This window comes from Hyperolius riggenbachi, chromosome 11, assembly GCF_040937935.1.
Source record: "Hyperolius riggenbachi isolate aHypRig1 chromosome 11, aHypRig1.pri, whole genome shotgun sequence".
In the NCBI taxonomy this organism is placed as follows: domain Eukaryota; kingdom Metazoa; phylum Chordata; class Amphibia; order Anura; family Hyperoliidae; genus Hyperolius; species Hyperolius riggenbachi.
This window is the reverse complement of record NC_090656.1, coordinates 43,432,750-43,456,728: the sequence shown is the minus strand read 5'-3', so window position 1 is coordinate 43,456,728 and position 23,979 is coordinate 43,432,750. Positions and strand designations below refer to the sequence as shown.

Below are 23,979 nucleotides of genomic sequence, written 5' to 3'. Positions count from 1 at the left end.
ACCTGACCTAGAAACACACAGGTTCTCTAGGAGATATACTGTCTTTAACAATTCAGCCCACCACTGTAATTTCAGGTAGTTTCACATCTGCAGCTAGCGTTTCCATTGCAGTGCAATCGTATGCAAAAAAAAAAAAAAAACTTCGTAGTTGCCGGTGTTAATGAACATTAATGTAAATCTTAGCTTCAAAACACACCATAAATGAGGCTCTCTGGTTCTCCCTTCCTGTGGTGGAAATACGGTGAGTGTACTGAAAACATTTGCGCACACACACACACCTCTGTTGAAAAACAGGGGTAGCAATCTGGGTTGGAGGATGATGAGATGGGTTCAGATTGGGAAATGGAGGCCGGTGCTGCTTTTTGTGCCGCTATCCAGTGGTCTTAGCGATCTGTAGAGAGGGGGGGGGGGGGGGTGCGAGCGCACTCAGAAGAGAAGCGGTGAGACCTGGCTAGCCTGACTGGGGAATGATCTCACCTGTTCCAGTTGCTGATAATCCTGTACGGGTCGCTGGTACAGTGAGAGGCTGCCTGCATCCACAGTCGGGACCGCTCCAGAGGTGCTGCACAACCCGAGTGTCCCCTGCTTGAGTGGGACTACTGCCCATCACTGATAGACTCATAAGGGCTTATCAGAAACTGGAACAGGTGAGATCATTCCCTGGCAGGCTAGCCAGGTCTCACCGCTTCTCCTCTGAGTGCCCCCCCCCCCATCTCTGCAGATCACTCCAGTAAATATCATACCTTCCTGCCATGGACACATTAGTGGCTTCCAGGCAGGCTTGGTGTGGTGTACAAATAACAATGGCTCTTTAGTATCTGCTTCCTGCAGTGTATGTCAATATTTGCTCCATGCTGTGTACACATTTAATCAGGGCAGCAAAGTCTGTTATTGAAAATGAACAATACTGCCTTTTTTTTCCAGCAAACTAAATTGATGAAGGAACAGCATCTCTGGTCACAGGTTCATATTATAAACTGAAGAACACAAGTGGCCAAATGACAAGTCAACGAGCAGGTTTGCCAAGGGTGAGCTTATGCGGTCTTTTGACCTTCCATTGTGTTTGTCTTGAAGTACCTGTCAGAAGAACCAATGGGCAGTCTGAGACCTCACACCTGCTGTGCATACACTGCGGCAGCCATTTTGTTCTCTGAATTACTATATATCTGACACTGTGCTTTTTTTTCTGTGGTGGATGTATCTGCCTCAAATAACTTAGTTTGGTCCCTCGAACCTTCATTAGTTTGCAAATACTGTATTTTGATACAAAATTGTGGCTGTGAGAAGAACAAATCACTAGATCGCCAATGATTGTAGCAAACGCTTAGCTTAATTGCTAGCATTTGCTACAGTGATTTCCACAGCGATTGGAAGCGCTGTATAATCTACTGCCAGCGATTGTACAGTGCTTCCGATTTGCGTTTAGTTTCTTTTGTATCCTGTGTAAATAAAGTTTAAACTGCTTGCCAGGTCTACCGAGGTAAATTTCTGCTGCTTTCTGGTGTGTAGCCCCGACCCCAGGACAGAGGTCATAGGCACGTCTCTATACATACATACTTCAAAAGCGGTTTTGCAGAGCTTCCATCTTTTACATTTAAACGTATTGGAAGCAGAGGATCAGCAGGATAGCCTGGCAACTGGTACTGTTTAAAAAGGAAATACATATGGCAGCCTCCTTATTCCTCTCACTTCAGGTGTCCTTTAACCTCCCTGGCGGTAAGCCCGAGTCGGGCTATGCCGCGCAGGAGGATTTCTCAGGCCCTACTGGTCCGATTTGCATAATTGTTTTTTTTGTACACGCAGCTAGCACTTTGCTAGCTGTGTGCACGTCCTGATCGCCGCCGCTCCATGCCGATTCGCCGATACCTGCCGCGCCGTCACCCCCCCCCCCCCAGACCCCTTGCGCAGCCTGGCCTATCAGCGCCAGGCGGCTCTGAGGGGTGGATCGGGACTCCCGATGACGCCGTCGATGACGTCTATCACGATCGTCGACATGGCGACGGGGGAACCCAAACAGGAAATCCCATTCTGAACGGGATTTCCTGTTTGCTCTGATCGCCGGAGGCGATCGGAGGGGTGGGGGGATGCCGCTGCACAGCGGCTATCATGTAGCTAGCGCTAGGCTAGCTACATGATTAAAAAAAATTTTTTAATGTGCTGCGCTGCCCCCTGGCGGTTTTAATAGACCGCCAGGGAGGTTAAGCGCAATCTACAAAAATGCTGCAGGACCTGCTATTGCAATTTGTCCAAATCACAATCGCTCCTTTGGGTTCACTTCTATTGACTTTCACTAACATAGAGGTTTTTGGGATGGCAGGCAATTGAGGCAATCCTGAAGCGCAGCTGAAATCTCTTTAGTAGGACCAGGCCAAAGTCTCCAACTGTTATATATGGAACTGCCTCCTCTGCAGTTCTAGGAATAAAATTGGACCTGAACTCAGAACTTCCTCTCTGCTCTAAAAGATCAGCAACAGCATAATAACCTTTAAAGAAAAACATTTATTTGTTACATCTGATACAAATCCTGCAATAAATCTGCATTGAGCCTACTTTCTGCTTTAATTGAAGCAGACCTAGGGGTAACTTCCTGTGTTTACAAATTAGCTACTCTGCCAAGGCAGCCAGCTGACAAAGATAAGAGATCAAAATACAACATGTGATTAATCCCGCATGAAGGGGAATTAGACAGGCTAAACTCTCTAAATACATACAGGGTGCATTCTCTATGCTTTCCTTCTGTCCTGTGCAAGAGTTCAGGGGCTAACCGTTCTTAGCAGGGGCTGCTCTCACTGGGGGAGGTTGTGTCATGTGATCGGCCACAGGGGCTGCTCTCACTGGGGGAGGTTGTGTCATGTGATCGGCCACAGGTGCTGCTCTCACTGGGGGAGGTTGTGTCATGTGATCGGCCACAGGGGCTGCTCTCACTGGGGGAGGTTGTGTCATGTGATCGGCCACAGGGGCTGCTCTCACTGGGGGAGGTTGTGTCATGTGATCGGTCACAGGGCCTGCTCTCACTGGGGGAGGTTGTGTCATGTGATCGGCCACAGGGGCTGCTCTCACTGGGGGAGGTTGTGTCATGTGATCGGCCACAGGGGCTGCTCTCACTGGGGGAGGTTGTGTCATGTGATCGGCCACAGGGGCTGCTCTCACTGGGGGAGGTTGTGTCATGTGATCGGCCACAGGGGCTGCTCTCACTGGGGGAGGTTGTGTCATGTGATCGGCCACAGGGCCTGCTCTCACTGGGGGAGGTTGTGTCATGTGATCGGCCACAGGGGCTGCTCTCACTGGGGGAGGTCGTGTCATGTGATCGGCCACAGGGGCTGCATGCAGCTCTATAGGAATCAATTGGAGATCAGTAATGAGACCATCTCACAAGGTCTTCAGATTTCTAAATAGATATAACATCAAAGGAGTCCTAAATTCTTGGGAGTTTTTGTTTACAGCACCAGTGAAAATAATGTAAAAAGAAAGTGCTTCATTTTTACAATAATTATGTATAAATGATTTAGTCCGTGTTTGCCCATTATAAAAGCTTTCTTTTCCCTGATTTACATTCTGACATTTATCACATGGTGAGATTTTTACTGCTGGCAGGTGATGTCACTAGAAGTAGAGGCTGCTTGCTTTTTTGGCAATTGGAAACAGCTGTAATCAACAATTTCCCACAATGCAATGAGGTTCACAGACAGGAAACTACCAGGACCATGGTCCTCACACTTTCCTGTGCCAGCCATACAGAGCCTCCTGATGATCTGTTTGAGAAAAGGAATAGGTTTCTTATGTGAAAGGGGGTATCCGCTACTGATTGGGATGAAGGTCAATTCTTGGTCACAGTTTCCCTTTAAGATGCATGATATGCACAGATGCTAGATTACTGTCCCCCAAAATGATCATTTGTGATGATTTAGGAATGATCACTGTACAGGCAGCTTGTTCTGTACTATAGGGGTGAGAGGAGAGAGCTGGAGGCACAAGAACTACAATCAAGGTTGGCTGATTATTTTCAAACTCACCAAACTGAAACTAATCAAAGAAGCCAGAATATAGAAGCGGATTAACATGAAAGTTGCTCTAATAAAAGGAGTATAAAGTCTAAATCAAGTCTTGCAAGCAGAAAGCCCCGGCTTCCCATTAGTACATTGCCAATCAATGGATTAGCACAGGTGTTGAAAATACACACCAATGGCTCCTGCTCTGATTCTGAGGCCTCTTTTCCATGGACAGTTGATAGGCAGTGAAATCCCTCTCAAAGCTGCTCAATGCTGCCTGGTAACTGCTTGCTGAGCACAGAGTTCAGCTGTCCATGGAAAAGAGGCCTAACTCATGCAACAAGATAGGTGTTTGAGGCAGTCTGTAGTACAAACAGGGCACTTTCGCTATGGTGGCAAGGAACTGCAATGTGAGCTTACTGACAGTTCATGAAAATCTCTTTGAAACTGACGTATGTTTATATACATTTTTAACAAAAGCAGAATACCTCTTTAAATAGGAACGTTAGCGAAAAAGGGAAAAAATAAATCAATACATTGCAAAGTAAGAAGTTAAAAATAGAAGAGATCAAGAAATTACTGATATTCGCCATGTAATTTCTTCATAGTGTTTGATCCACAATGAGCCTGCATGTAATCATCTTTACTACTGGCAGACATGAAAAAAAAAACTAGACGGCACCAATTGCCAATATTTATAACCACACCCACTAACGTGATAGGCTTTAAAGTATATATATATATATATATATATATATATATATATATATATATATATATATATATTTTATATTATATATATAGTATTTTGACCACATCATCCTCTTTATGCATGTTGCAATATAAGTTGAACAGAGGCGCCAAAAGAATAAAAACAGTAATTAAAATATTAAAAATAGCTGAGGAGGCTGTGGTGGAACCGCCCCCTCCAAGCAGACACAAAAATGTGTAATATAATCAAAATCAATTTATTGGTACACTCCAGGGTATAAATATACAACGCGTTTCGCGGGTATGAGCCCGCTTCCTCAGGCAGTAAACGTAGGAGTACACAGCAGTCTGTCAGCAACACACCTGGCGCCACACCTCCTCTTTATGCATGTTGTCTTACTCCAAGTTGTATAGGCTCGAAAGCCTACTACCAATTAAGCATATTAGGTGATGTGCATCTCTGTAATGAGAAGGGGTGTGGTCTAATGACATCAACACCCTATATCAGGTGTGCATAATTATTAGGCAACTTCCTTTCCTTTGGAAAAATGGGTCAAAAGAAGGACTTGACAGGCTCAGAAAAGTCAAACTAGTGAGAGATCTTGCAGAGGGATGCAGCACTCTTAAAACTGCAAAGCTTCTGAAGCGTGATCATCGAACAATCAAGCGTTTCATTCAAAATAGTCAACAGGGTCGCAAGAAGCGTGTGGAAAAACCAAGGTGCAAAATAACTGCCCATGAACTGAGAAAAGTCAAGCGTGCAGCTGCCAAGATGCCACTTGCCACCAGTTTGGACATATTTCAGAGCTGCAACATCACTGGAGTGCCCAAAAGCACAAGGTGTGCAATACTCAGAGACATGGCCAAGGTAAGAAAGGCTGAAAGACGACCACCACTGAACAAGACACACAAGCTGAAACGTCAAGACTGGGCCAAGAAATATCTCAGGTTTTATGGACTGATGAAATGAGAGTGAGTCTTGATGGGCCAGATGGATGGGCCCGTGGCTGGATTGGTAAAGGGCAAAGAGCTCCAGTCCGACTCAGACGCCAGCAAGGTGGAGGTGGAGTACTGGTTTGGGCTGGTATCATCAAAGATGAGCTTGTGGGGCCTTTTCGGGTTGAGGATGGAGTCAAGCTCAACTCCCAGTCCTACTGCCAGTTTCTGGAAGACACCTTCTTCAAGCAGTGGTACAGGAAGAAGTCTGCATCCTTCAAGAAAAACATGATTTTCATGCAGGACAATGCTTCATCACACGCGTCCAAGTACTCCACAGCGTGGCTGGCAAGAAAGGGTATAAAAGAAGAAAAACTAATGACACGACCTCCTTGTTCACCTGATCTGAACCCCATTGAGAACCTGTGGTCCATCATAAAATGTGAGATTTACAAGGAGGGAAAACAGTACACCTCTCTGAACAGTGTCTAGGAGGCTGTGGTTGCTGCTGCACGCAATGTTGATGGTGAACAGATCAAAACACTGACAGAATCCATGGATGGCAGGCTTTTGAGTGTCCTTGCAAAGAAAGGTGGCTATATTGGTCACGGATTTGTTTTTGTTTTGTTTTTGAATGTCAGAAATGTATATTTGTGAATGTTGAGATGTTATATTGATTTCACTGGTAAAAATAAATAATTGAAATGGGTATATATTTGTTTTTTGTTAAGTTGCCTAAAAATTATGCACAGTAATAGTCACCTGCACACACAGATATCCCCCTAAAATAGCTAAAACTAAAAACAAACTAAAAACTACTTTCACAAATATTCAGCTTTGATATTAATGAGTTTTTTGGGTTCATTGAGAACATGGTTGTTGTTCAATAATAAAATTATTCCTCAAAAATACAACTTGCCTAATAATTCTGCAGTGTGTGTGTGTGTGTGTGTGTGTGTGTGTGTGTGTGTGCGTGCGTGTGTGTGTGTGTACACAGAGGGAGGTGCTAGTTGCTTGGCCAGTTGGAAGCAGTTATCTCCCACAATGCAACAAGGTTTACAGAAAGAAAACTGTCAGAACCCTGGTCCTGACATCACACTGAGGGAGGGGTTTCACCGCAATATCAGCCATACAGACCCTCCTGATGATCTATTCGAGAAAGGGTAAAGATTTCCCATGGGAAAGGGGGTATCTGATTGGGATTCAATCCTTGGTTACACTTCCTCTTTAAGTAAAAATGCCCCCCGCTATGGCATTGTGAAACGCTTAAGCACAATAATTGTGAAAGATGATCTTGTGTATAACGCACAGTGACGTAGTATGTGTCATGTAACACAGTTATTATCTCCCTTATGACACCTCGACAATGGCTGTGGAGCTGGGCTCCCTATTATACAGTGCAGCACAGTCACCTCAGAGCCATTAATATTGCACAAGGCCAGCGCTTCCATTACAAGGAACACATGATGAATTAACGCTGGAAGGCGTGTGTACAAATGGCTCTTTACATGTAAACCAAACAACAGCGCAGGCAATTAGCAGACTTTAATGCTCACAGAGAGATTTATCACCGGGGCGGCAGAGGAGTATTGTCATTTTTAACCGATGCTAAGAAACGCTGCTCATTAGGTATTATTTGTGCTGAATGAGGCACTTTGGGGTTTTCCAGGCAATAAGGCCCCAATCTGCTGCATCCCAGACTCCTCCTGTGGAGAGAAGAAAAGGCCCACGATCCTCGGCGGCTTCTCCTTCTGTGAGGAGTTAGTAAGGGACCCTTATAAATGCTATCGTCATGCTGCATTTGTTTGCATCAAAGCATAACGTGGGCTTTTGTCCAAGGACAATTTAGAAGCTTAGTCAGTGAGGAATATCTCAGCAAAGCGAAGTACACACAGATTACAGGGAAAAGAACTGTATCATGCGGGTGACACATCAGATGTTTCTTGTATTGTGTTACACTTAAAAAGTAAATGTCACCGCAAAGGAACAGGCTTAAAGGACTGCTATCGCCAAAATGTGTAAAATTTAAAATTCATGCATACAATTTGTACATTTGATCCAGAATAAAATGCACTATCAATGTATTTTTCCTATGTTGCTGTCACTAACCAAGTCCATCTCCTCATGGTGGATTCCCATTTTTTTTTTTTATTTTTAATTTTTTTGTATTTCCAAAAGCACGTACTGAACGGTGGTTGCTCAGTCCAACTGACACAACAGTGTGCAAAAGTATAGGGATGCTGGCTGTTATCTTTGTATTGATCCTTTACAGGGAGTACATTTGTAAAGAATTAAGGAAATACTGAGAATCCCCCATGAGGATATACACAAGTCCAAAACCTGTCAGTTCTGTCAGAATCATCCTGCTTGCTGTATCAGACAGCAACATGGGGAAAAAAATTAATAATTAGTGAATTGTACTCATGGGGAAATGTACATCTTTTAAGTATGTGTTTACATGAGTTTTAAATCTTACAAATAATTGCGACAGTAGTCCTTTAAATAAGCACTGCCGGGCTGCTAGAAAATCTCTATTCCACATTACGGCAAATTTGGCAAATATGACATCTGTTTATTGGTGAAGCAGGTTTTGGGGGTAGAGGGGTAAATTTGGCCCTGATTGGTGGCGGGAGAGAAGACAACCAAAAATGAATATCGCTTTGATTATGGTTATTAGTTAGATTTAGGTACTGGTTAGGAAGACTAGTGTTAGAGGATAGGATATGCAGAGGTTGGTTTATTCAGTTGGGGTTAGCGGATAGGGTTAGTCGAGTGTTCTAAACAATGGAGCAGAAACTATAAAAGCTCTCAAAAAAGTAGTATAACATGTCTGAAGTATGGGTATTATTATTATTATTTAGTATTTATATAGCGCCGACATCTTCCGCAGCGCTGTACAGAGTATATTGTCTTGTCACTAACTGTCCCTCAGAGGGGCTCACAATCTAGTCCGTACCATAGTAATATGTCTATGTATGTATCGTAGTCTAGGGCCAATTTTTTGGGGGAAGCCAATTAACCTATGTGTATGTTTTTGGGGATGTGAGAGGAAACCGGAGTACCCGGAGGAAACCCACGCAGACACGGGGAGAGCATACAAACTCCTTGCAGATGTTGGCCTGGATGGGATTTGAACCGGGGACCCAGCGCTTGCAAGGCAAGAGCGCTAACCACTACGCCACCGTGCTGCCCACTGGGTACACTGAGCGACAGTGATTCCCCAAGCACATTGTTTCCCTCCTTATTTCGCCTGCCAGAAACCACTCCACTGTGGGCTACACCAAAGACCTCGCCTCTCTTCCCAGGTACAGCAGTATGTATTGCCCCTATACTAGAGGGAAGCGTTAGTACAATGCCTCTGGCAGGACTGGAGGCGATTCTGGTGGGAGATACTGATGGTATGTGTGTATGCACCTTTATATTTACACTCCTGCATTGCTCATATACCAGAGGGAAGCGTTAGTACAATGCCTCCGGCAGGACTGGACGTGATTCTGGTGGGAGATACTGATGGTACAGTATGTGTGTATGCACCTTTATATTTACACTCCTGCATTGCTCATATACCAGAGGGAAGCGTTAGTACAATGCCTCCGGCAGGACTGGACGTGATTCTGGTGGGAGATACTGATGGTATGTGTGTGTATGCACCTTTATATTTACACTCCTGCATTGCTCATATACCAGAGGGAAGCGTTAGTACAATGCCTCCGGCAGGACTGGACGTGATTCTGGTGGGAGATACTGATGGTATGTGTGTATGCACCTTTATATTTACACTCCTGCATTGCTCATATACCAGAGGGAAGCGTTAGTACAATGCCTCCGGCAGGACTGGACGTGATTCTGGTGGGAGATACTGATGGTATGTGTGTGTATGCACCTTTATATTTACACTCCTGCATTGCTCATATACCAGAGTGAAGTGTTAGTACAATGCCTCTGGCAGGACTGGAGGCGATTCTGGTGGGAGATACTGATGGTATGTGTGTGTATGCACCTTTATATTTACACTCCTGCATTGCTCCTATACCAGAGGGAAGCGTTAGTACAATGCCTCTCGCAGGACTGGAGGCGATTCTGGTGGGAGATACTGATGGTATGTGTGTATGCACCTTTATATTTACACTCCTGCATTGCTCATATACCAGAGGGAAGTGTTAGTACAATGCCTCTCGCAGGATCGAACTCAATACTGGTGGGAGATTCTGATGGTATGTGTGTGTATGCACCTTTATATTTACACTCCTGCATTGCTCCTACACCAGAGGGAAGCGTTAGTACAATGCCTCTGGCAGGACTGGAGGCGATTCTGGTGGGAGATACTGATGGTATGTGTGTATGCACCTTTATATTTACACTCCTGCATTGCTCATATACCAGAGTGAAGTGTTAGTACAATGCCTCTCGCAGGATCGAACTCAATACTGGTGGGAGATACTGATGGTATGTGTGTGTATGCACCTTTATATTTACACTCCTGCATTGCTCCTACACCAGAGGGAAGCGTTAGTACAATGCCTCCGGCAGGACTGGACGTGATTCTGGTGGGAGATACTGATGGTATGTGTGTGTATGCACCTTTATATTTACACTCCTGCATTGCTCATATACCAGAGGGAAGCGTTAGTACAATGCCTCCGGCAGGACTGGAGGCGATTCTGGTGGGAGATACTGATGGTATGTGTGTATGCACCTTTATATTTACACTCCTGCATTGCTCCTACACCAGAGGGAAGCGTTAGTACAATGCCTCCGGCAGGACTGGACGTGATTCTGGTGGGAGATACTGATGGTATGTGTGTATGCATCTTTATATTTACACTCCTGCATTGCTCCTACACCAGAGGGAAGTGTTAGTACAATGCCTCTCGCAGGACTGGAGGCGATTCTGGTGGGAGATACTGATGGTATGTGTGTATGCACCTTTATATTTACACTCCTGCATTGCTCCTATACCAGTGTGAAGTGTTAGTACAATGCCTCTGGCAGGACTGGAGGCGATTCTGGTGGGAGATACTGATGGTGTGTGTGTGTATGCACCTTTATATTTACACTCCTGCATTGCTCATATACCAGAGGGAAGCGTTAGTACAATGCCTCCGGCAGGACTGGAGGCGATTCTGGTGGGAGATACTGATGGTATGTGTGTGTATGCACCTTTATATTTACACTCCTGCATTGCTCCTACACCAGAGGGAAGTGTTAGTACAATGCCTCTCGCAGGACTGGAGGCGATTCTGGTGGGAGATACTGATGGTATGTGTGTATGCACCTTTATATTTACACTCCTGCATTGCTCATATACCAGAGGGAAGTGTTAGTACAATGCCTCTGGCAGGACTGGACGTGATTCTGGTGGGAGATACTGATGGTATGTGTGTGTATGCACCTTTATATTTACACTCCTGCATTGCTCATATACCAGAGGGAAGTGTTAGTACAATGCCTCTGGCAGGACTGGACGTGATTCTGGTGGGAGATACTGATGGTATGTGTGTGTATGCACCTTTATATTTACACTCCTGCATTGCTCCTATACCAGTGTGAAGTGTTAGTACAATGCCTCTGGCAGGACTGGAGGCGATTCTGTTGGGAGATCCTGATGGTATGTGTGTATGCACCTTTATATTTACACTCCTGCATTGCTCACATACCAGTGTGAAGTGTTAGTACAATGCCTCTGGCAAGACCGATCTCGATTCTGGTGGGAGATTCTGATGGTATGTGTGTGTGTGCACCTTGATAGTTACACCACCTGCATCAGGATGAGGTACACACATGCAGTGCTGTAATTCGGATCCTTTTTCCACTTGGCAGCGAAAAGGTAAACAGAAAGAAAATCTTACCCATCTGGGCACTAACTGCTGCTAACTTGGCTCTAAAATGCACTGTAAACAGAAACCAAACTCTCAGCAAAATCTTATTTACACACAAGTTTGCCAACCATTCGCACTGTAATAAGGCTGCCCCAGCTGCAGCTCAGCACACACTGACTGTCATTCCAAATAATCATTCTTGATTGTCTTGGACAGCCCTTTCCTGTACACACACGCTGTTTGGCTCTCTGCTGATTAAAGTGTACCTGAACCCTTGCACAGGACAGCAGGAAGACAGAGAAATGCACCCTGTATGTACTTAGAGAGTTTAGCCTGTCTAATTATTATTATTGTAATTATTAAGTACGGTATGTATAGAGTGCTGACATCTTCCGCAGCGCTGTACAGAGTATATTGTCTTGTCATTTAACTGTCCCTCAGAGGAGCTCACAATCCAATCCCTACTATAGTCTTATGTCTATTTGTATAGCAGAAGGATCAGCACACTCAGTAATATGTTGCAAAACTTTAAAGCAGATCGGAGATGAACAACTAACTATAACAAGTAACTTGTCTATATATCTTATCTAACGTTTAGATAGTTTACACAGCAAATCTAGCTGCAAACAGCTTTAATAGAATATGATTATTTATTCCTATGATACAATGACAGCAGCCATGTTGTTTGTAAACATTACACAGAGGCAGGCTTATCTGCATCTTGAGCACAAAATCCTAATCCCCCCCTCCTCCCCTCTGCCTCTGAAATCTCTGGCTAGTAACACATCCTCCTCCTCCTGCCCAGACTGAGCTCCCATGAGCCCTTACTACTGCCAAGGCTCTCTGAAAACCTGTGGGCGTGGTTTATTTAGTTTATAGGGAATTAGAGTATTAAAACAAAAACTAAAAAGTATTTGGCCTGAGGAATGCCCTATAAACAATAGGAAAGGAACACAATTGTGCAATGAGTAAAAGTTCACCTCGGATCCACTTTAAGCTCTTTTAATACAAAAAAAAGTTTAAATGCACCTTGGGCAGCAGCCCGTCTTCAAGGCGATAAATGTGCACATGTATCGGCTTGAAGACGGGCTGCTGCCCAAGGCAGCATTGGGCCAGTGTCGGTCACCGTGCTTTGAGACACATTTTTCCTGGGAAGTGTGGATCTTGGACTCGATTTCCTCACAGACATTTTATACAAGTCGGCCAGCAGGCATTTGATGGATTTTGGGTGTCTTTGGCGCCTATCTACTGCAAGTTGCTAGTCCTTTTTGTACACGAAGTGCATTTATGGAAACATTTTTGTATTAAAAGAGCTTAAGGTTTGCAACATATTACTGAGTGTGCTGATCCTTCTGCTATACAAATTGTCAATTGCCACCTGGTGCTCTGGTGGCTGCACCTTACATACGACTAGGGGAGTGCGGCCACATACTACCACTTTACTAATGTCATACCGTATATACTCGCATACAAGCCGAATTTTTCACCCGCAAAAAGGGGGTCAAAAGTTGGGGGGTCGGCTTGTATGCGAGTCTTCCCTGGTGGTCTAGTGGTCGGGTGGTTCGCACCCCGCTCCCCCCCTCCCTGCTCCCCCCGCGGCCGCCGCTGCTATTACCTGCTTAGGCAGCGGCCGCTTCCTAATCCGCGTTCCCCTTCTGAAGTTTCAGAGTGTATCACAGCAGCGCGCCCAGCGCTGCTGCGGTGACGATGCAGGGGGCAGGAAAGAGCGCGGCTCCCTATAGCGGCGATCTGTATCGCCGTTACCAGGGGAACCGCTCTTTCCTGCCCCCTGCATCGCGCTGCTGTGATACACTCTGAAACTTCAGAAGGGGAACGCGGATTAGGAAGCGGCCGCTGCCTAAGCAGGTAATAGCAGCGGCGGCCGCAGGGGGAGCGGGGGGGGGGGGGGGGCTATACTGGGGCACTACCTACCTATACTGGATAAACTGGGCACTATACTGGCTAAACTGGGCACTTTACTAGCCATACTGGGGCACTATACTAGCCATACTGGGGTACTATACTAGCTAAACTGGGCACTATACTAGCTACACTGGGCACTATACTAGCTATACTGAGGCACTACCTACCCATACTGGGCACTATACTAGCTATACTGGGACACACTGGGGGGCTGCACCAATCCAGCATTTCCTACCCCCGGCTTATATGGGGGTCAATCATTTTCCCCTGGGTTTTCAGGGAAAAGTTGGGGGGTCGGCTTATATGCGGGTCGGCTTATATGCGAGTATATACGGTATGTCTATTTATGTATGTGCATGCATCATAGTCTAGGGCAGGCATGGGAAAACTTGGCCCTCCAGCTGTTAAGAAACTACAAGTCCCACAATGCATTGCAGGAATCTGACAGCTACAGTCATGACTCATAAAGACAAATGCATTGTGGGACTTGTAGTTCCGTAACAGCTGGAGGGCCGAGTTTGCCCATGCCTGCTCTAGGGCCAATTTAGAGAAAAGCCAATTAACTTATCTATGTTTTTGGGATGTGGGAGGAAACCCATACAGACAAGGGGAGAACATACAAACTCTGTGCAGATAGTGCCCTGGCTGGGATTAGAACCGCTAACCACTACACCGCCGTGCAGCCCATTTTGCCTCATCTGCCACAATTGTAATTTGATTCCTCAGCAGTGGCAGCTCAGGAATCTATGCTGCCTGGGCAGAGCAGCTAATTTGTACACAGGATGTTAACCCTTTGTCTGCTTCCATGAAAGCAGGAAGTAGATACACTGCAGATTTATTGCAGAATTTGTATCGGCTTTAACAAAGAAATGTTTTTTGTAAGGTTATTCTGCTGTTGCTTATCTTTTAGAGTGGAGTTCAGATCCACTTTAACATGTTCTGCACTGCTGAGAGGGGTGGAGTAAAAAGCAGAAATGAGATGCTGGTGTCTGCGGCAGGAAATAAAAATAATGTTTTTTCTAGCGAGCCCAGTCACTAACAAGGAGGAGCCAGGAAGCACTGGACACACTCGGAAATAAGGTCCAAAGCAATCATAAACAATCATAAAAGCCCAAATCATCTGATTCCTACCATCACTGCCATCAGCTCTCCTGGATAACACTAACTGCAGCTGGAGATCTGAGCTGCTGGGGTGTAAAGTCAGCCACACAGCAAATGTTTAGGGTTGCAATAAAAAAAAAAAAACATATACGGCTGTCAGAGTTTACCATTCAGTCTTTTAATAAATGAGGAACCAGACTAGAGGAAAAAAACAAAACAGGAAATAAGTCAAAATACACAGAAGTCTAGATTAACATTAATCATCACCCTGTATTTGGATAGCAGCTACGGTAATTAGAATTTATAGACACTTTCTCATTATACTAAATCCATCCAGGACTGTCCTTTTGCTCCCATTGTAGGGAAAACTAACTTGACCACCTTCAGAGTCCAACTAAAAACCTTTGGAGCCAGAGCTTTCTGTCATGCTGCTCCTACCCTCTGGATTGCCTTGCCAAACTTAAAGAGAAACTCCGACCAAGAATTGAACTTTATCCCAATCAGTAGCTGATACCCCCTTTTACATGAGAAATCTATTCCTTTTCACAAACAGACCATCAGGGGGCGCTGTATGACTGATATTGTGGTGAAACCCCTCCCACAAGAAACTCTGAGGACCGTGGTACCCCTGGCAGTTTCCTGTCTGTGAACCCTGTTGCATTGTGGGAAATAGCTGTTTACAGCTGTTTCCAACTGCCAAAAAAGCATGCAGGAGCTACATCACCTGCCAACAGTAAAAATGTCACCATGTGATAAATGTCAGAATGTAAATCAGTGATTAAAAAGATTTTACAATGGGCAAACACTGACTAAATCATTTATACATAATTATTGTAAAAATGAAGCACTCTTTTATTACATTATTTTCACTGGAGTTCCTCTTTAATCAAGACAGCTCCATCCCTGGACACGTTTAAATCAAATCTGAAAAGCCACCTGTTTAGTCTGGCATTTATGATCACATAACTTTCCCCCTCTACACATCACAATGTACTGATCTGAGACAAGCTAATGCACTTTGGGTCCTACGATGTTTTCGTTGTTATTGTTGTTGTACAAGGGTGGTAAGAAGTCACTTTTGTGTAACAGTTGATTGTTAAAAATGACAGACTGATATGAGTACTGGAGAATTGTACCCATTCTGTGCTCAGTGCAGACATCACCAGCAAAATGTCAGGGGAGGGGGGGGGGGGGGGTAAGGGGTGTAGCAGCAGCAGAAATAAGGGGTGTAGCAGCAGCAGAAATAAGCTATAGGAAAAACAGTGGAAACCATGGTCGGAATGTCTGTTATGTGAAGATGCAAATGACCTTTACTTGTGGCCAGCTGTCACACAGTACAGGCCTGTATTGTGGCTCTGGTAAGGATGGATAGGAGCAGGGTCAGAAAGGTTCCGCCAGTCACACTTCATTGCTCCTCATAGCCGGTGCCAGACTCTGGCAGGTACAGCACTCCTGCAAGCTGTGTGTGTGGATAGAAGCCTGACTCTGGTGCCCTGAAGCATAAGACATGCATTTTACATGGAGTACAGTTCATGTGCTGCACCCGCTACTGTATCTCCTCTGTGCATTACCAGGGTTCTCCCTTGTTTGTTTTTCCATCTGACTGGCTACTGATTATTAAGAACAGAAGGGGAAAAACGGCACCACGTGTGTGCAAAACATTTACAGAGGGAAAATGAGCGCAGCAATAATACCTTCTGGGCTGAGAGTTTAACTCGTTAGCAGCCACACCACATATTCTGCTGAGTGCTGTAAAACCGCTATAGCATTTTCATGAAAAGAATAATAAAAAAAAAACTACTATGACATTTATTAGCGCTAACAATTAAAAGTGCTACTTTTGTAGCCTTTGTAATCCAAGTATTTTCAAATTGATTGTTGCGTTTCAATCTGAAGCCATTCATGACAGGAAATTCTCTTCCTCGCAACGGTGGCAAAAATACTTTATGGTAGTCACAGGTGTACAGATTATCCCCAAACTCCCATTTCCCTGCATGAATAATTTGCTGCCAGAGAAGGAAACCTTTGAAGGAAATTTTTAGCAAGAGAATTTTTAGAGGATGTCATCTACTGTATAGTCGCTGTTTAAAGGACACCCGAGGCGAAAATAAACAAATGAAATAAACGATCGTATCTAACTTCCTTCTTCTAAAAATGACTTAAGATATTCCACAGTTTTATTTTATGTTTAAATCAACTTTTTAAGTTTTAAACAGTTTTATTGTTGTTGCTCAATGACACATTCATTGAAGTATGCCAGAGCTAAAAATCTATGAACTATTGACCCTTTTTATCTCTTTCCTGCTCTCAAAAGCCATTTTCTGCTAGGAGAGTGTTTTATGGTTGAAATTTCTCATCAGTGAGGGTCACAATGTAGTCACTTACTGTCTGAGTCAGAACAGAGTCAGCCACTTACATATCTGATATTTAACTCTTTCAGACAGAGAAAAAAAACAAAGGAACACAGCATAGTTATTTGTGTGCTAGGCACTGTACATACACATGTCTATCTCATCATGTCACATGTCACTTTGGGTATCCTTTAACCCATTAGCAGCTTCAAACTAAATTTTTCATTTGAAGACTGCTGTGCAACGTAAAACTTTGCTGGCAAATCCCGTTTGGCTGCCTAGTAGCCATACGAACGGGACGCAGGGGGCAGTTATAGTTACCTGTTCTGGGCGGCTTATACTCTTCCTCCACTGGCAGCTCTGAACTTCCAGGCAGGTCTTCTGGGTACCAATCACATGATATGACATGTGATCGGGATCCCGGAGACCTCAGTGTTACAGCGCCACCTGGTGGTGGAAGAGGGTGCAATGTAACGCTGACAGGGTCTCTTGCATCCCGATCACATGTCATATCACTGCTGGAAGAGCTACAAACATTACTTTTTTTTAATCCTTCAGTGTTCCCCAACCCTGTCCTCAAGTACCACCAACACTGCATGTTTTGCAGAAAACCACAGAGGAAGTTAATCAGCTCTGCTGAGACACTAATTACCTCACCTGTGCATGTTTGTGGTTTCCTGCAAAACATGTACTGTTGGTGGGCCTTGAGGACAGGGTTGGGGAACTAGGCTTTAGTAGACCAAATTTTTCCTGCCGCTGGAGGTGTGCCTTCCACAGCCTGGCAGTGTATGCAGAGTGGGCAGAAGGAAGGTTTTATGGGTACCTGACCCGATTGGCTGGATCAGCTTCTTCTTCCTCCAGATTCTCTTCCATCACCGGCTGGTGCTGTAACGCTGAGATGGTCTCCTGGATCCCGATCACGTCAAATCATGTGATTGGAACCGAGAAGACATATTAGGGTGGAGGAAGAAAAAACGATCCAGCTGTCTGGACAGGTATGTATGAGAGCTTCCTGACACCACATACCCTGCCGAGCCTGCCAAGCACACTTCCCAAACGCCAGGAAAAAATTGTCCCTGCAGCCAAATATAGTTTTACTTTATTTGGCTGCTAAAGGGTTAAAAAAGTAATGTTTGTACCTCTCCCAGTGCCGCCTGTGTTCCAGATGAGCCATACATTGAACTGTTTATACAGATGCCCCTGTGCTGTTTGGGAGATATGCGCTGACATCAGCTCCTCTGCACACACATCTGCTCTTTCTCAAAATGGCTACCAGTCTGTCACTTTCATCAATTAATGGCATTAAAGGACCACTGTTGCAAAAAAAAGTAGGCAGAACCGACAGGTTTTGGGCCAGTCCATCTCCTCATGGGGGATTCTCAGGGTTTTCTTTGTTTTCAACAGCATTTCCTGAACAGTAGTTTAACTGCCAAAATAGTAAGATACCAGCCGGCCTCCCTAATCACTTGCACACTATTTTGTCAGTTAGACTTTGCAACTGCTGTTCAGGAAATGCTGTTGGAAACAAAGAAAACCCTGAGAATCCCCCATGAGGAGATGAACTGGCACAAAACCTGTCGGTTCTGTCAGATTTTAACTGCCTACGTTTTTGCGATAGTGGTCCTTTAAGACATCTCACTGAACATGGCTCGGCCTCACTTTGATACATCACACAGGGCTAGCCTAGTTCTGGATATTACAGGGCCTAATCCCATTCACTTTTTCTCCCAGATTTCCCCTAAGTGATGGTTTCACATCTGACCAATAAAACGCTCTTTAAGCCACCAGCAAGCAAGCAAATACTCATGTTGATGGTACTTTTCCACCTACTTTTATGTTAAGCAAAAGATGATGATGATTTTGTTGGTAGAAAAGGTGAGTTGGATCTGGCCCATTGTGCTTTCTATGTGTATGACCAGAGGAAGGTAAGGCAGAGGCGTAATTACAGGAGAGCAGCCCCTGCGATCACAGGGGGGCCCAGAGCTGTAAGGGAGCCCAACTACTACTTTCCCCAACTACACTCCCTCTGATTATGGGGTCAATCGTTCCAGGGCTGTGGAGTCGGAGTCGAGGGGTCGGAGTCAGAGCAATTTTGGGTACCTGGAGTGAAGTTGGTGGAGGAGTCGGATGATTTTTAAACCGAATCCGTAGCCTTTGTAAGAATTAGACTAAGGAGTCAGAGTCGAGGAGTCGGAGCAATTTGGGTACCTGGAGTCGGTGGCTTCATAAACTAAAGGGTCGGAGTTGGATGATTTGTGTACCGACTCCACAGCCCCGCATCCTTCAGATCAGGTGCTTTTGTTATGGGTGTGCAGATCCTGATGGTCACACTTGTTTTATGACCCCTGGAAGATGGGCCCCCAGGCTGTGAGGGTCACAAAGGAAAAAGGTGTAAATACTGGGGGCCCCATCAAAGCTTGGCTGTGGGGCCCGTGATTTATAGATCTGCCTCTGAGGTAAGGAATGATTGCTGCCTAAAATGTCAGGGCTGTGGAGTCGGTTCCCATATCCCCCGACTCCAACACCTCAGTTCAGGATTTCACTGCCTCAGACTCCTCTAATTTGCATAGAACAGTCTTGTTGATTTAAAGAATGTAACAAAAAAGGCATTTCATGACTTCCAATGCTCAGGAATTTTAAAGCTATATTAAGATGGCATCTGCTTTTGGGAACAAAAAGCTCCTGGCCAGGAAGCTGACACTCTACCCTGTCAACCATACCAGCCTGTCATGGACAATGTGAATGCCCCAGCATGTCATCTGTATAGAATTCATCGGAGCCCAGGCACGGATGTACATCACAGGAGCCTATAGGCACAGATGTCCTGACACCCCTAGACTTCACCCTCCATGATCCCATAAACCCCTGCCGAACCCCACCATAAGCTTCTCCCTTACCCTTTACAAGTAGCTACAGGTGTCCCTTAGTATTAAGTAGCCAGAGGTGCCCTCAGTATTAAGTAGCTAGAAGTGCCACTGAGTGAAGGGAGAACTCATCAGTGAAATGGCAAGAGTGGAGCAAGTAATCTCTCATTTACACCCTCATCAGGACTCTGCATAGGGAAGAAGGGAAGGAGGCGCATTCAGAGAAGGGAGTGAGCCACCTTCTCATTATCAGACGCCTGTAGGCACTTGCCTACAGTGCCTTATGGTAAATCCGGCCCTGCCAGAGCCCCATAACAGCCGGGTTCCAGCGTGTAGCCCTGCCACCTTGCAGAAAAAGGCCTATCTATATCTGATATAGAAAAAGCAGGTGCCATTTTCTGCAAGGAGGCGGATCTATGCGCTGAAACCCAGCTGATTTGGAGTTCCAGTAAAGCCTATTAAACAGACAATGTGTTGGGACATTCTAACTTTTTAAGCATTAGCGTAATCATTTTTTTTTTATGTACACCAAAAATGCATTTTAACTAAACTTATGATATAGCTGTAGAGTAGCTGATTAAGCACTTGAGTAAATGTGACGCTAGGCCGTGTAGTCATGTGTAAACCATAGAATGACAGATGATATCTAAGATTACAGATAATTCTTGATTTCTTATAACATATGGACAGCCCAAGGCAAATCTCACCTGGAGAAGAACCGTTCCCCCAGGAAAGGTGAGCTGTAAACAGTATTTTGGGGCATTTTCCCAAGACAGCAGCTGGACATCTTCAATGGAGCTGTATGGCATGCTGTTTTCCATGTACCCTGTAGGCTGTGGAGACAAGAACAGAGAGAGAGAGATTGTCAGCTTCTTCATCACACCGACAGGTACAGATAACAGGACTGAGTTGCAATCTTATCATAAATCTGGATCTAACATGGTATATGATGCTGGTAAAATTCAGCCTACCACAGAGAACAATGCTGCAGTTCTGTTCTGACATATCAAATCCATCCTCACATCTCTAATGACTGTCTGGTTCAGCTCAGGATCCACACAGGAGAAGGTATTGTTGGGTACACATGATACGTTTTTCCACCCGATCGATTCTCTGCTTGATTCTGCGCTCGATTCTCTTAACTTCCGCTAGTTTTTTCTTATCTTTTTCTATTCACTTCTATGAGAAATCGAGTGCAGAATCGTTTGGAAGGAATATCGGAACCATCTATCGAGGGGAAAAACTTTTAGTGTGTGGACCCAGCAAAAGGCAGCAGCTTATCAGCCAATCAGCAGAAAGAATCATTGCCTGCAACTTGCCATTCAATGAGCAGAAATAATCACTTTCTGCAGCTTGCCACCCCTTTAAGAAACTTTACACCAGCAGGTACAGAAAGAGAGCTGGCAAGCTTGCCACTGACCCCTCTCCCTTTATTTTCCAACATCTGCTTTCTGGAAAAAGATTCTTAACGGTCAACACAAAAACTTTCAGATACAGAGACACATTCTCCCCCCAGGTGATATCAAAACCTGCACAGATCCCTCCAGCACTGACAATAACGCTCATCATATGGCGACAAGTGGAACTTTTTTAAAGTGGCAATACGTGGGAAAATGTGCAAATGCAATTTGATGATCTATAAAACATTGATCAGGCCATAATTATTGGCAAAATAGGAGAACATAAAATATAAAAAATATAAAAATTATAAAATATAAATGTGGCAATCATATAAACTGAAAAAAAAAAACATTTCTACTGAAATAATTGCATTTTTCTGGTGATCAGCTGACTGCCACTGAAATAGCTGCATTTTTCTGGTGATCAGCTGACTGCCACTGAAATAGCTGCATTTTTCTGGTGATCAGCTGACTGCCACTGAAATAGCTGCATTTTTCTGGTGATCAGCTGACTGCCACTGAAATAGCTGCATTTTTCTGGTGATCAGCTGACTGCCACTGAAATAACTGCATTTTTCTGGTGATCAGCTGACTGCCACTGAAATAACTGCATTTTTCTGGTGATCAGCTGACTGCCACTGAATTAACTGCATTTTTCTGGTGATCAGCTGACTGCCACTGAAATAGCTGCATTTTTCTGGTGATCAGCTGACTGCCACTGAAATAGCTGCATTTTTCTGGTGATCAGCTGACTGCCACTGAAATAGCTGCATTTTTCTGGTGATCAGCTGACTGTCACTTTTATGACATGGTGACTGAACGCTACACAAGGCAGGACATTGATTTAGTAATTGAGAAATATGCGTCCTGGCACAGGAACTGCCACCGCTTGCAGCTGCCGGCCTTGCCTCTTCTAGGTAGATTTCAGCTCCTCAGGAACGCTCCAGACATCCGGGCTGCCATGGCAGCCACACTCAGCAATGTGACTCACAGAATGGCTTCCCTTCAAGCCTTTGTGCACTTGAGCTATGCAGCAGCCTTCAATGGCAGCTGCAGCATGTGTGTAAACGGGATCACGGTACAGCAGCAACAGCAGCTAGACTCAAACTTGTCTGTACTGTACTTCAGTTACAAGGCTGTAACCTAATCTGTGCTTACGCAAAGGCTGCCGGCCACCACAATCCAGGGCTTGGCGCACACTGGGCTTTGGAACTTGTAGGAGTCAAGCAGAGGACGTATGGCTGTTTATGATGATTTACTAAGCAGATGTTTGTGTGAAAGGCTTTCTGTGTAATACATTTTTCCCTTGGCACTGTCGCTTGGAGACGGCAAAACAACCTGATCGCGAGGCCCTCTTGGCTTAGAGCTAGGAAGCCAGCTACCATCTTTTCAGCAATCCTTTTAGGAAACATATAAAAAAATGAACTCATTAAAGGGTGACTCCGCATTTTCGGCATCTTGTGGAAGAATGTGACCTTGTGTGAGGACGGTTATATACTTCACCGCTGTTGATGTTTTCCTGTGTGTGCCTTACAGCATGGTCTCCTATAGACAGCTGCAGCTCTCCCAACAGCTCCTCCCTTAAAATACCCCTGTCCCTCTGACTCCCACAACTTTCCCTATTTAGGTCTAAAAATATCAGGGTTGCTAAAGCCTCAGTACATGGTTTACTAGCACCTTTTTCTTTTATTTTTAATGCATATAGCAGTTTATTAAAAAAACAAAAACGTAAAATATCAGTGCAGCAGTTGATTGTTTCTGGCCTCCTTGCTGCAGACCTGCATTTCTATTGTAACAAAGTATTGTTGGCCCCTCCCTCAGTCTGAACTGCTGCAGTATTGTGAGCAGCAGGAGGTGAAAGAGAGCAGACTCGCTACTCTCTACTAATAGGCAACTGCACCACTTTCCACTACTCCATGCAGGGGGGCGGGGCTCAGACTGCAGGAAGGTAGCAGCAGCTGCAATCTCTGCAGTGAGAAGACCAACAAGGATCAACTGCTGCAACAGATATTTCTGGATTTTGTTACTGCAAATATAAACACTTTTTTAATTAAATGTTTTATAATTACAATAATACAATAACATTTGTAAAGCGCTTTTCTCCCATAGGACCCAAAGCGCATAGTTGTGTCTCAGATTAATACAGGGTTGCAGGCTGGGTTGTGTTACAGGGGAGATATTCAGATGTTCATGAATGCCAGACTGAGGTAGGTTTTCAGTTTACACTTAAATGCTTCCAGGGATGGAGCTGTCCTGATTGGGTGTGGCAGGGAGTTCCAAAGTGTAGGGGCAGCATGACAAAAGGCTCTGTCTCCAAAGGTTTTGAGGTGGACTCTGGGGGTGACCAAGGTGTTACGTTCTTTTAATCTAAGATTGTGGGGGGTGTGATGCAGTTGCAACAAGTCCTTCAGGTATCCAGGGCCCAGATAGATTGTGCAAGAATTTGAATGTCAGTAAGCCAATTAGTAAGTATAAAACACAGTAATAAGATATTAATTCATAATAGTGATAGTTGGACTTGGGCTTTAAGAAAGTTTGATAACAATTAAAATTGGAACTCGGATCAAACCTGTTTTTAGCTTAGTGGGGGTGTGGCTGAAATGTATGAAGCGCAAAATGGGCTGCACGGCAGAAGTTACAATTATAACAGGAAAAGGAGTGTTAAAAAGCAATGATGGGTAAGCAAGATCAAACAGGAAGTGGAGGTGATCACATGATTGATTACCATTATGTGCCGCTATGCCAAGATAAAACAGGAAGCAGGAGTTAAACATCAATCATTTGCAAATCTCTGATTGGCTTATGATACTGTATTACTTTTACTTCATGTTTCGTCTTACGCGACTTCCCCAATCAAAGAAACTGATAGTCTCAAGTTATGCTTA

The 23,979-nt window shown here is 44.6% G+C and overlaps 1 protein-coding gene across 2 annotated transcripts in view; it reads right to left on the bottom strand.

Moving 5' to 3' along the window:
- Positions 1–23,979, bottom strand: part of CMIP (c-Maf inducing protein) — a 253,336-nt gene that overhangs the window by 125,107 nt on the left and 104,250 nt on the right. For both annotated transcript variants that reach the window (XM_068260379.1, XM_068260380.1), the window contains exon 2: positions 20,402–20,527. In XM_068260379.1, the coding sequence (XP_068116480.1) occupies positions 20,402–20,527 (126 nt within the window). The remainder of the gene's footprint in view (positions 1–20,401; positions 20,528–23,979) is intronic.